Here is a 13,398-nt window from a genome sequence, read left to right on the forward strand (position 1 = left end):
CACCCTGCTTTGGCCACTACCCAACAGAAGGGTCAGGCAGGCCCCGGGGGACCAGGGTCCACTGCCTGTGGCTGACCTGGCCTCAGAAGCCCCGCCACAAGGTAGGTGCACCTGTGGGGAGGCCTCTGTGACTTGGGCAGGAGCGGGGGGTACAGACGCCCGCTCTGAGCTGTCACGGTGCCATAGGTGACCCCCTCCCCAACAGGCGAGCTGGTCAGGGGCAGAGCGAGGCCATCTAGACTGCGGAGCCCGACCAGGAGCCCTACGTAGAATCCCCTGCAGCCTCAGAAGGTGGTGAGATCCCCGTCGCTGGGAGGCACCAAGGCAGCATGCCTGCCCAGGACAGGGTTCTGCTGGCCGTCAACGCCCCGCCCTGACCACTGACTCCCCTCGCCCTCCCTCTGTGCCTGGCTCTGGGAACCCAAATGAGGGAGATGCAGGTCTGACCTGGAAACCTCAGATGGACACTCGGGGGAGACACAGAGAGGGTGAGGGCAAGACAAGGGACGGGTGACGCGCCGCCTTGACCTGTCCACTCCCCAAACGACCCCCTGAGCATCCAGAGGGAGCCCGCAGCCCGCGCCTCCTGGGCCCTCGCACACACACGGGCACAGCAGGCCACGCTCCTCGCGTCCGCCCTCGGCCAGCAGCAGTGGACACGCTGACCCTCTCCTGGAACCCGGTCCTCAGCCTTCTCGGGGCCTCAGGCGTGAACCCCACGAGCCCCTTCCCAGAATAATGCTTTCAAATCAAGTCCTTTAAAGCCCAGGAGCCGCCCGGGAGCCGGGGACGTTAACACAGTCACCAAGGCCCTCTCAAGGCTGCGTCCAACATGCTGAGCCTCGAGGCCCGGCCGGGCCCTGGCCATGACGGACGGGTGTGACATTCTAAGCTCCACAGCCACCACAAAGAGCTCGGTGACTTTACAGTGACAGTCACAGAGCTGCACAGGACACTGCAGGGGTTTCACTGCTTGACAGAAAGAAACGCTGAGTTTTCTCCAAAAGCCTCCCCACCTGAGCCGGCCCCAGGGCCAGGGGCCACCGCAAGCCCTGGGCTGGCCCTCCTCCCCGCCCCTTAAATGCTGGGTCTCAGGGCCACCCCTCCTCTCCCTGACCCCACGCCCACTCCTCAGGTGACAACGGCCTTCTGTGGGGTGGCCAGGTCCCCAGTCTCTGTCCCAGGCCCCATCACCCTCCTGGAAGCTGTCCAGAGTCCCTGTCACCGGGGGGCCCTGCCTGATCACCTCTCCCCAGGGCCGGCCACACCCTCCCTCCCTTCCTCCTGGACAGCCTCCACCCACCCTGGCCTCCTCCCGACCTCCGCTCGGCAGCCCTCGCCCCGCGGCCCCCGCTCCTCCCCAGCCAGCTCCAGAGCCCTGGGCCAGGGGCTTCCTCGGCCACCGGCCACCCCACCTCTGTCCTCCGAGCCCCGCCGCCTCAGCTGTGCCTGGGGGGACCGGGTCCAGTGCACGCTCTGCTGCACCCCTACTGTGCGCAAGGCCACGGGCAGAGGCCCGAGACGGGCTTGTCCTCCAGGAGCTCCCAGCCCGGCAGGGAGGACAGTTGGCTGAGGGGAGGGGCGTCCAGCACGGGGCTGGACTGGGCACAGGGCAGATGGCCCATGGGGTGAGAAACAGAGGGACTGGTGATCGGCCAGCCCTTGCCAAGCCAGTGAATGGGCGATGGACGGAGGGGTGGTGGAGGGGTGGACGGGAGGGTGGGCGCGACGGGTGATGGGCAGGTGGACGCAGGAGGTGAGGTGAGGGCTGGTGGCCATGGGGGCGCACGGGTGAGTGGGCGAAGGAATGGAAAGACGTCAAGGGGTGGGCGGGTGGCTGGGTGTCCCATGGACGGGGCAGCCGGGCAGAGGGGCTCATGGGGACACAGTATGTGACACTGTACTAAGTGGCTCCCCCAGGATTGAAGCTCATGCCCACGTGGCCCCCGGAAACCCTTCAGGATGGGACAGCACCGTCCCCGCCTCCTTCACAGACCCTCACAGAAGCTGGGCTCTTCTCCTGACCACGCTCTCCGCCTCCACCCCACTGGGTAGCTGCTCCCTCGGGGCTGGGAGGCGCCCAGAGAGGGCAAGTTCTGCTCAGCGCCACACACAGCCATCCAGCCCGGGGGGGGAGGTTGAAGGGCGACCCGCGGGAAGCTGCTGGGGACCGGCAGGAAGACCCCAGCGACTAGACTATTGGTCTCTCCCAGGGGGACAGACGGGCGTTTGTCTCCCCACAGGTCCCCATGGGGTCTCAGGGAGCCGGGGCACAGTCAGCTTGACACGGGCAGGACTGGGAATGACACCAGCCGGGAGGGGGCCACTCCTCGCCAGCCGTCCCCTGCCTCCCTCTGCCCCACGTCAACTACCAGGGGCTTCGGCCCCCTCGGTCACCCTCACTGCCACCGCCAGGCCGGGGGCCCTGCAGGGCGGTCGCCTCTCTGGCCCTCATCGTCAACCGGGCCAAGTCTCAGGGGCCACCCACACACAGTAGGTCTGCCTCCTGCCTGCAGACCCCCCACCCCGGAGTCCAGACCACAGGTGGCCTTCTGCCCCAGCCCCCTCCTGTCCTCGCCCAGGCCATCAGCGTCCCTGGACCCCAAACGTGGCTCAGAGCCCTGGGTCGGGACATGTCCTCAGCTGGGATCCCCCATCACCGACCTCCTGCCCTGGTCACAGGAGGGCGACTCCAGTGTGGGGTCACCTCTGGGTGCCCAGGCCTGCATGGTGGCCCTTCTGACATGACAGAGCAGCCCTTGGGGACCGTCCACAGGTTCAGCAAGTGTCAGACTCCTGCCCGGTGAACGCGCGAGCAGAGGGCCCTGCAAGCCCTGCCCGGCCTCCGGCCTCGGTCTCCCCTCGGGCACCCTGCCCTCCACCCCAAGAGCGACAGCCCTACTAGGCGCATCTGCCTGTGTCGGTCCCTGCTGGACGCCCATCAGTGTCCCCTCCCAGTGTCACGAGTGCAAGCTCTAGCCTGGCACCTCACACCCTGCTCGCCAGCCCATGCCAACCAACGCCCCCCTTCTCCCTCTGCCCGCAGCTCCCTCCCTAACTGTTCTGGAAAACTCTATTCATGCAGCGAGACCCAGACCGAAAGACCCCTTCCTGCAGACGGACGTCGCCGGGCCAGATCAGGGGCGGCCTCGGCCCTGCAGTTCTGTTCCCCAGGAATCTCCACGCCACGGGACCTGGGGCTGCCCTCCGCAATCTCCTGTGACCCCGGGCTCCTCTGATTGGCCACCTGCTGCCCAGGGAGAGCACCGCGTCCACTCTGGCCTCAGGCGCCTCCTGGGGGTGGGTGCCTTGGAAGCTGACTTTTGTTTCTGAGGAAAACAACCTTCTCCACACCAGACGGAGGGAAGTGGACGGATGCCCAGACACGGGCTGCCACTTCCGGCACAGCCTGCGCGTCTGGGCGTCCCACCAGGCCCGCTGCGGAGGACGCTGCGGGGGACGGCCACCGCCTCTGGACAGGGCTGGGCTCTGGGACCCGCCTGCCTGGCTTCAGCCCCCCTCAACCTGTGACCTGGGGCGAGTCGGCTCCCTCCTGGGCCTCGCTCTCCCCAGGCTCCGGAGGCAGAGCAGGGACACTTGCTGCCCCGCGGCCCCCGAAGAGGGGCCACGGAGGGCAGCCAAGCGCCTGGAAAAGGGGAAAGACGAAGAGGCCCCTGAACACCGGGTCCAGGCCCCGCCCGGGACACCAGAGCCCAGGCCACAGGCCCTGCCCCCAGGGTCTCGCCTGGAAGCTGGGCCTTGGGGGACAGGTGGGACCTGGACAGGTGGGACAGAGGAAGGGGAGTGGGCATGGCAGGCGGCAGGTCCAGGGAAGCCTGGGCGGGAGCTGGGGACAGATAAGGAGCATCCATGTGAGTCTGGGGACGCGAGGGGGGTCCCCAGAATGGGGTTGAAGGACAACCAGGGGACAACCAGGTGGGCAGGGAGCCGCAGACCCAGGCTGGGTTCAGTTCTGGTCCCAGCGGGGAGGAGGGAGGGACAACAGCCGCGCCCGGGCATCTGTCCAGGATGACACGCAGCCTCACACAGGGAGCCCAGGTCCCCCGAGGGCGCGGTGGCCCAGGGGAGGGCGCCGTGGCCCAGGGGAGGATGTGGTGGCCAGGGGAGGGCGGGCTGAGCCTGCACAGCCTGGGGCTCCTGGCCATGCTCTTCCCTGCGGGAAGGAGGGGAGAGGAGGACACTGGCTGTCAGGTGGGCAGGAGGGGAGGGCCGCCAGCTGCCCGCTCCCAGTGCCCGGCGGAGAGAAAGGGCTCGGGACAGGATGGAGGTTAGATTAAGGAGGACTTCCTGATGGCGCAGAGCTGCCACAGAGGTCCTCAAAGCCTAAGCTGGTGGGCCTAGGTCCTGTCTGGTACAGCGGAACTGAGAGGCAGCCAGGAGGCAGGGATGGACTACGTGACCGGGGCAGGTGGCCAGCGCGGGGTCTTCTTCAGAGAAGGCCTGCTCCTCGCCCGGCACCTTCCCACTCCAGGGGACAGCACGTTCTCGGGCCATTGCCAGGGACACAGGGCCCAGCTGCCCACGTGCCTTGGGACCCACGGCTCCACCATCAGCTCCAAGGTGCACAGAGGAGCCACCAGCGCTGAGTCTGCCCGGTGCTCACCCTGGAGCCTTCGTTTGACCCCAGTGTTCCCAACCAGGGTCCCTGTGGCCCCAATTCACAGAAGCAGAGGCTCAGGAGGGCCAGGGCCTGTCCAGGGCCACCAGCACGGGTCTCCACTCCCTCGGCAACAGGGGCACACCCTGGGGCAGCCCCAGAGTCAGGGTCCCCTCCTCCCTGCCGGCCCCGAGGGCCGCCATGCCTGTCCAGTCCCACCCTGGGCCCCCTCACTCCTCACCATGACCCCAGAGCCATCTCATGATGGTCACCCAGGTGTCCTCCCTCCCAGGAGCCAGAGCAACGTCCCGGCCACAGTACATCACACAGGGACAAAGACTCAGTGGTGCTGAGGTGGATGGGGCCCTCGTCCCTGCGCAACCCCCCAGCTGCTTGGGACGCGAGACTTGGCTCCCGAGGCCCTGAACACGCCATGGGCCCTGCCCCTGCCCCTCCCAGAGATGGGCCAGGTCAGCGAGTCCGAGGCAGGGTTCTCGGCCACCAGCCTGTGGACCACGGCCCCAGGAGGACGGCAGGGGGACCCGACCCTCTCAGACCTCGCAGCCGCTGGGCCCCTCTGCAGGCCGGGAGCCCAGGCACCAGGGGCAGTGACTTGGCCAAGGTCACTGGGCAGCGGGGCTCCCGCGTCCGGCCCAGGCTGCACCCTCCCTAGTCAGCTGGTCAGAGCAGGAGGAGGTGTCACAGCTGGCTGGCGTCCCCACCACGCCTGGCCGGCTCGCTGCAGCAGAGCTCTGCAGCGCTGTCACTCAGGAGGCCGGCCCAGCAGTGCGGGGTCGGGGGACTGCGAACCCCAGGGACAGACCCCGGCACATGCACGCTGGGGACCTGGGGACCCCATCACATCCTGGCAGTGCAACCTCTCGGAGCCTCACTTCTCTCAGGTGTAAAATGGGGGTGAGGTCCCGGGGGGGGACCGCGGGGGCTAAAAGGGACGGTGCAGGCAAAGCCCCCGTCTAAGGTCAGGTCAGCCTCCTCAGCCTCCCGCTGACCCTGAAACGGAGGCTCCCGGAGACCATACGGAACTGCAGCTGGTTCTGCTCCTGAGAAAGGCCCCGAGATCTAAGGGAGGGTGGGAAATGGGTCCTAGCTGGTCAGTCCTGGCTGCCAGGGCCGCCCGCTGCAGGTGCCAGGATCGATTAGCAATGTCCGCACTGACCGGCCAGCACCAGCAGCCAAGCTCCCACCAATTCCCCTAGATAACAGGTCGAATCCGATTTTCCTTGGAGACGATGTCCTTGGAAGGTGTTGGGTCCCTGTCGCCCAGAGTCTTATTGAATCTACCCCAGCAGAGTGTCTACTCAGCAGCGCGTGAGGACGCTGATCCCCCTCGGGCTCTCCCGACAGTGAAAGCCACATGTAGGCGCTGCTTGTCTCATCTACCAAGCTCCGTGGTCACAGTCCCCTCATACTGCTTCAGTCTTCCGTGCAGGCCCGGAGACCGTCCTCAGTGGACAGGCAGGGAAACTGGGACTCAGAGAGGTGAAGAAACTAACCCAGGGTCACAGAGCAACCAGAAGCAGAACCGGCCCCCGGGTCTGTCTGACTCGAGTGCCCAGCACTTTTCACAGTGCCACACGCCACCTGCCGTGAGTCAGACTGTGCTGTCTAGCCCCTGGCATTTCAAACCCGGGGGCCTCCCAGCTGAACCCCCAGCCGATGGCACAAGCCAAGGCCCAGGCCGGGCAGGGAGTGGTGCTGACATTTGGGCGAGTGAACCTTTCCCTCCCGGCTTGCAAGCTCGGAGGCTCCTAGTGGCCTGCCAGCTCCCGTGAGTCAGGTGGTGACTCAGGGCCCAGCTCGGGCCGAGCAAGGAGCTGAGTCAGGAAGCACCAAGCTTCAAAGGGCAGCTGGCCCTGGGCCAGGCCCATGAGCACCAGGGACACAAGCTCAGGATCAGCTGTGGGGGCGGATGCCCCACTGCCCTGTCCCCGACCCCGACCTAGGATCCAGGGAGGTGTCCACTGCTGGTCTCTTGCCCCATGTCTGCCGTTCCTCTGGGCTTGGCCTCAGCGGGAGTAGAGCTTCCTCTGCAGGGTCTGGACATGTGACCTGTCGGTGGTCACATGACTGAGGACAGTACAAATACTTAGTGCCCAGGGGCCAAGAGACACCCTGGGATGGGCCTCAAATTACTACCACAGCGAGTCACCCAGAAGCCCCAGCTGAGCCTGCCCTGATGCCCTCCCACACGGGCACTTGGGGATGCCCACTTCCCTGGTTGAAGTTCTGGTTGAGTCCTGAGCTACCTCCATCCTCCAGCCCAGGGGGCCAGCAGCCTCTGACTGTGAGGATTCTGGGGCACCCCTCCCTTCCCCCTTCCAGGGCAGTCCCTTTGTGGTCCCCAACCCCAGTCACCCTCCTCTGCCTGGCTCAGAGGGTGGAGGAGATAGGGAGAGTGACCCAAAGGCTCTGTTGGCCCAGGAGGTCAGAAAGGTAGAAAACCAGGGATGGCCGTGGGCGGGCCAGGCTGCCTGAGGTCAAGGGCACATCCTCCTTGTGAGCATGGCTGGCCCCAGGCTCCCACAGCAAGAAGAGGGCACCTCGTCTGGCCCCTCCATCGTAGGCAGAGAGGCCAGGGCTCAGAGAGAGGGCCCTGCCCAAAGCCACACACGGCACACAGAACTCGACCAACGCACCTCGAGGGGCCACTTGGGCCACTTGGGCCAGCTCTGTGCTGCTCCAGCCCTGCAGTCAGACTCCCAGGCCAAGGCCATCTATAGCCCACAGCAGTATAATCATCCTGACCAGAGAGGTGAAGACATACTCAAGGCCACACAGTACCCAAGGGGCACAGTCGAAATCCACTCTTGTCATCCTGCCCAGCCCTGGCCACTGTGACATTGTCCCACCATCTCCCTGGTCCTCCAACCAGCCTTCTCTTCCTTGAAGGCCCAAACCCGCTGCAGTCACCCCTCCTCTGCCTGGCCGACCCCTGCTTATGCTCTACGCCCCCAGTCTCCCCAACACTTTGTAGTAAAACCTCTCACATGGGTGGCACCTGCCTCTGTCACTCCCAGGAGTCCCTGGGACACGGTTCTTTGTCCTCTGAGTCCCCAGGGACTGGTGGACTAATACTTAGTGCCCAGGGGCCAAGAGATCCTGGGATGGCCCAGGCAGCCTGGACCTCGAAGCCCCAGCTGAGCCCTGCCAGGCCTCACCGTGTCCGAGACCCCTGACCGTCCCCAGGGAGCGTCGAGGCCTGTGGCCCCAAGAGCCACCGTCACCCACTCTGCATTCCTCTCCCTGACAGTGGACCCTCTGGCCTCCAGGAGCTGGGGGCCCAGGGCCCACCATCACCTCCGCCCCTGTGGACAGGGAGGCTGGCAGACCTGGGCAGACGGGGCACAGCGGCCTCCTTTCCGGGATCAGCCTCGACACCCGCCTGCCTCCCGGGCATCCCGAGCCTAGCGCAGGGCTCACCCTGCAGCCTACCTTCCCTGGGTGGCCTCCAGCACCAGCAGGAGGCCACCAACAGCCCCTGTCTCAAGCCCCACACCCAAGCTCAGGTCCCAGCGCAAACTGCCCGCAGCCCCCGCTGCTCTCAGGGCCCAGGTGGCGCCTCCTGCGGCTGCCAGGGCCCCCCGCCCTCCGCCACCTCCCTCTCCAGCAGGGGTGCCACCGCCACAGCACCCCCTCCCCACCTGGCCCCTCCCTCTCAGCGAGGCCCAGCTCCGACTCCGTCCACGCACCCAGAGAGCACACGGAGGACACCACCATGTGCCAGGCCCCAAAGTGTCCAGCGGTGGACAAGAGGGTTCCGTCCCTGCCCGCCATCTGGCACCACCCAGGAGGAGGATGCTGCGTTCCAGAGCTAGCTGACACCACGGAGGCCCGAGGGGAATCCCTGAGGGCCTCCCGGAGGAGGTGACACTGAAGCTCCAAGTTGAAGGGTGCTGGCCAAGCGAGGAGGGGCAGGAAAAGCATCTCAGGCCAGGGAAGAGCACTCGGGAAGGCTCTGAGGCCCCGAGGACCCAAGGGGAGCAGAGTGGAGAGAGCAAGGCCCATGGGCAGGCACAGGGCCTGGCAGGAGGGCTAGGACTGTGCTCGGGCCACGGGAGTGGGAACTGGGGGTGGGGGTCTTAATGTGTCCCCAAAACTCATGGGTTGGAAATTTAATCCCCAACGCAGCAGAGCTGAAAGGTGGGACCTCAAAGAGGGGAACCTGCAAGAGAGGGCTCTGGCCTCACGGCTGGGCAGTGCCACTGCCCGGGGAGTTGGCTGGTCATCGCGAGAGCGGGTCGTCACAAGGCAGGCCGGGTCCCCCTCGCTCTCTGCTGCCCGAGGATGACGAGGCACCAAGGCCTTGTGCCGGTCCCTCGGCCTCAGACTCCCCAGACCCAGAACAGTAAGCGCTGAATCTCACTCCGACCGTCCAGCTCCGCAGCACAGAGCCCTGAGGACAGGTCTCAAGCCAGGAGTGGCAGGAGTTCACAGAGGCGCAGCAGGGGACTCGCCAGGGGATCCATTGTCCCCAGCCCACCCTCAGGAGCCCTGGTCACAGCTCCCGCCATCTCTGTGGTCACCACCCACCACGGATGGCTCAAGGCCAGGAGCTGGGCCAGGCTCTGACGGATCTGCGTCCCCAGCCCCTCACACAAAGCACTGGCTGAGCCACCGGCAACTTCCAGAACCTTCCTGTCAGCAAGACCCCAGGTCCTCATCTGTCCAAGCCCAAGCCCAGAGCCTCCCTGCCGACCGTCTGCGCCCGCCTGCCACCACCGAGGCCCCTGGCTAGCCCAGGCCTCACCTTCTAGTGAGGGCGAGGACTTGGGTGGGCGGGCTCACTGGAAAGGACTCTCTGACCTCCCTGTCCCCACCCTTGGCCCCGGGGCAGGTGCAACAGCCTGCAAAGGATATGGGTTGCACACCATCTTGATGCACCAGTTCCGGGGACTGGTGGTCTGTCGCAGGCAGAAGAAGGCCACTGGCGCCAGGTCCGGGTGGGGGACTTCAGGATCGGCTCCATCCAGGGGCTCCTCCAGGCCGGGAGGGGACGGCGGGGGGCTCTGGGGCCCCGGCTGCGCGGTTATTCCCAGCTCAGGGGCTGGAGCTGCTGCCGAGGAGGAGGCTGGCGGGGTGCTCTCAGCCATGTCAGCGCTGAGGGGTGTGCCCTGGGGGAGCAGAGAGGGTGGCCCGTGGGGGGCAGGCCTGGCACCCGCCCCCAGCTGCCTCCCCCAGGAGGGGACACTGCTCAGCCCCGCTCAGGCCCTCACTCCGGCTGTGAGGATGAGGGAAGAGTGGACCGCTGGGCGGTCCCAGGGCATGTCTGGTCACATGCCAGGCCTGAGTCTTCCTTCCAGCGCCCTCCTGCCCCCATGCCGAGGACAGAACCCAGGGCCTCGCACATGCTGGCAAGAGCTCTACCCCAAGCTGCCCCCCAGCCAGGACTCGCGTGTGGCTGGGTGGTGGGGTGTGTGTTTAGCACAGAGCCCTGGTTCCAACCCCAGCACCAAACTGCAAATAAAAATAAAAGACGAGAGTGGTGCACTTATCGCAGCCTGGAGAGGAAAGGGAATTTGCAAGAAAAAGGAGGGAATCATTGTAAACGTGGACATGACGCCAGGACAACTGTGCTACAAAGGAGCAGCCGGGAGTTGTGGCATCAGACACTGGGGGGACCCCAGCAGGCCAGGAGGGACTCCGGGGCGGCTCCCCAAGGAAGGGGCACCTCAGGGAGACCTGCAGGGAGCCCGAGACCCGGGGACCCTCCACTGCCTCACAAGGCTGAGAACCGAGGACAGTCTAGACCAACCGCTCTGGTTTACGGATGGAGATCGACCGTAAGGAGGCCGGGAGGGGACAGGACTGACACTCCAGTCAGGGGTGGTGTCCCAGGTCTGTGACCTAGGCAGCTGTACTTGCTGTAACATTACCAACTTGAAATGGTCACTGCTCATTGAGGCACGGCACGCAGTCACCTGGTGCTGGGCCTGGCCAACCACACAGCTGGTCTGACCAAGCCAGCCTCTGCCACCTGGGCTCCTCTGACCCTCCCGGCCACCTCAGGAGGTCATTGTGCTCATCGGGCAGGTGGGGAATCCAAGGCTCAGAGAAGAGAGTGGCTTCCAAGGCCACACTGAGCCGGACACAGAGGGAGGCGGTGTGAGAGCCCAGGACCCAGCGCCAGCCCTCCAGACCCACTTGGTGACAGCTCCCAGGGGCCTGGCCGGGTTTGCATGACTGGGGGAAGGGACAGCTTCTCCAGGACTGCCCCTTAACACCTCACTCAGGAGGTTACCAGGCCCTAAAACCTTGTCCTCCAGGGTCCCCGGGGCTCCAGAGCCCTGGCAGTGCCCGGCTGGGCAGAGAGAGTGAGCAAAGAGGCCCCACGACCTGCCCCCCACCCTGCACTCCCGGCAGCTGCAGGCTACCACTGAGCCCCTGCAGCTGATGCGTCTGGACACTTGGATCCCAGGGGCAATGGGCAGGGAGCTGGCACTTCCTGCCACTCCGCCTGGCTGGTCAGGGAGGCAGAGAGCAGGGGCTGCCGTCTGTCTCCTGAGCTCAGGGCTTCACTCTTGGCTCCAGACAAACAGCCAGGGGCCTTACATAAGCTCCCAGGCAGCTCGGTCAGCCACATGTCAACCACCGGGGCAGAGTGACATCCTCCCTCAGAGCCCTCCACTTCCCCCACGGGCCTCTCACTCTGGCCAGACTGGGCCTCTTCCATCCCAAGGGTGGGCTGCCTCCTCGCTCCATCCCTCCTGCTGAAACAGGTGGCCTCCCGCCTCTGTGTCCTGCTCTCCTGGGCCCTGCTGGATCATTCATCTGTCCAAAAAGTATTTCCTGTGCACCTACTGTGTGCAGGTTCTGCTGGTGAACAAGCCAGACTTGGCACCAGCCCCCAGTCAGCCCAGGCTCCAGAGAAGCAGCCAGACCCCGCGGTCCCACCCCTCTCTCTGGTTTTCCGTAGCTCTTATCGCCATCGAGCCAACCACGCAAGGCTTGCTTTGGTCTCTGTTACCTGGTGTCGGCCTCCCCACCCTGAAATAAGGCTGGGAGAGAGCAGGGACTGCGGTCTGTCAGCTTCGCTGCCATGTCCCCCAGCACCTGGACTGGTGCCTGGAGCATACTAGGTGCTCAGTAAGTATTTTTGAAGAAATGAACAATGAGAAATAAACTAACAAGGGAGAAAAGTGGGAAGGAGTCGGAATCACCTCGCCCTCTCTAAAGGAAGAGACTTTAAGGGAAAACGAGAACCAGGTCCCCGCCATGGGTGCTCTGCGGGAAGGGCACTTCAGGTGGAAGGAACAGCACATGCAAAGGCCAGGAGACTGGAGCCAGCTCAGAGCACTTGAGAAACAGAAATGCAGCCAGCGTGGCTGAGCCTGAGGCAGGAAAGGGGGTGGGCTGGAGGGTCTGGCGGCCCACCATGCAAACCCACAGAGGAGGCTCTCAAGCGCAAGGGAAGTCACGGGTTTGAGGCAGGAGAGTGGGGGGCCCAGGGCTGTGTTTTTAACCACCCTCTGGGGGCTGAAGGGAGCTTGTGGAGGGGCAGGGGTAGAGCAGGGAGGACCAGGAGCTGCAGGCCAGCTGGCCTGGGTGGACACCTGGCCTCGTGGGGCCCCAGTGGCAGCCCCAGCCCAGCACCACCTGCATCTTCCTACAGCGGCACCGGCTCCTGGGACCCCACTTGGCTCCCCCCTGTCTGCAGACAGAGCCTCGCGGAGACACAAAGGCTCATTTTAGGTGACAGTGTCAATGGATCAAAATCAGGTCCATCGGACCCCAGAGTCAGAGCGGCCCCCACATCCCAGAGTCCCCTGCCTCTTGGTGGGTCCCACCCTGACGCTCTGTCCCCCATGGGCCCACCAAGCAGTGGTGGCCACCGCACTGGCCTCCACGACAGGGGCAGGACAGAGGCCCCTGGGCCAGGAACACACACACTCCTGAGTGCTGGCCTCCTGGGCCTCAGGTCCTCTCTCCTGAGGTGAAGTGCAGAGAGACTTGCTCATCGCCATCAAGCAACCACACAGCACTCGTTTATGTCTGTTACCTGGTGTCGGCCTCCCCACCCTGAAATAAGGCTGGGAGAGAGCAGGGGCTGCCGTCTGTCACCTCCACTGCCATGTCCCCTGCTCGCTCCGGCAGGCCTTGTGCAGAGGCCATGTGACATGGGGAGAAGGCGCTCTGGAACCCAGGAAGGCAGGAGCCTGAGCACGCAGAGCCCAGCTGAGCCACCCAGGGCCAATACCCCAGACCTCCCTCTGCCACTACTGCCACCACCATCCCCTCTGTCACCACCATGTCACCACCATCACCATTATCATCACCACCATCTCCCGTCACTGTCATCACCATCATCACCACCATCACTATCATCACCACCACCATCACCATGTCACCACCAGTGCTGTCACTATATCTCCATCACCACCATCACCGTCACCACCATCACACCACCACCACAGTCATCATCACCATCACCACCATCACCATCACAATCACCGTCACCACCACCACCATCACCATCAACTTCACCACCATCACTGTCACCACCACCATAACTGTCACCACCACCACCATCACCACCATCACCATCATCACCATCACTGTCACCACCACCACCACCACCATCACCACCACCACCACCACCATCACCATCACCACCACCACCATCACCGTCACCACCATCACACCACCACCACAATCATCATCACCATCACCACCATCACCATCACCATCACTGTCACCACCACCACCATCACCATCAACTTCACCATCACCACCACCACCACCATCATCACCATCACCACCAC

The 13,398-nt window shown here is 64.8% G+C and overlaps 1 protein-coding gene across 1 annotated transcript in view; it reads right to left on the reverse strand.

Annotated features, from left to right (window-relative positions):
- Window positions 1-9,729, reverse strand: part of Cacna1i (calcium voltage-gated channel subunit alpha1 I) — a 79,087-nt gene extending 69,358 nt beyond the window's left edge. Inside the window, exon 1 of the mRNA XM_026405913.2 lies at window positions 9,498-9,729. Coding sequence (XP_026261698.2) covers window positions 9,498-9,729 — 232 coding nt within the window. The remainder of the gene's footprint in view (window positions 1-9,497) is intronic.
- Between the last annotated feature and the right edge of the window lie 3,669 nt (window positions 9,730-13,398).

This window comes from Urocitellus parryii, chromosome 5 (genome assembly GCF_045843805.1).
Source record: "Urocitellus parryii isolate mUroPar1 chromosome 5, mUroPar1.hap1, whole genome shotgun sequence".
Taxonomy (NCBI): domain Eukaryota; kingdom Metazoa; phylum Chordata; class Mammalia; order Rodentia; family Sciuridae; genus Urocitellus; species Urocitellus parryii.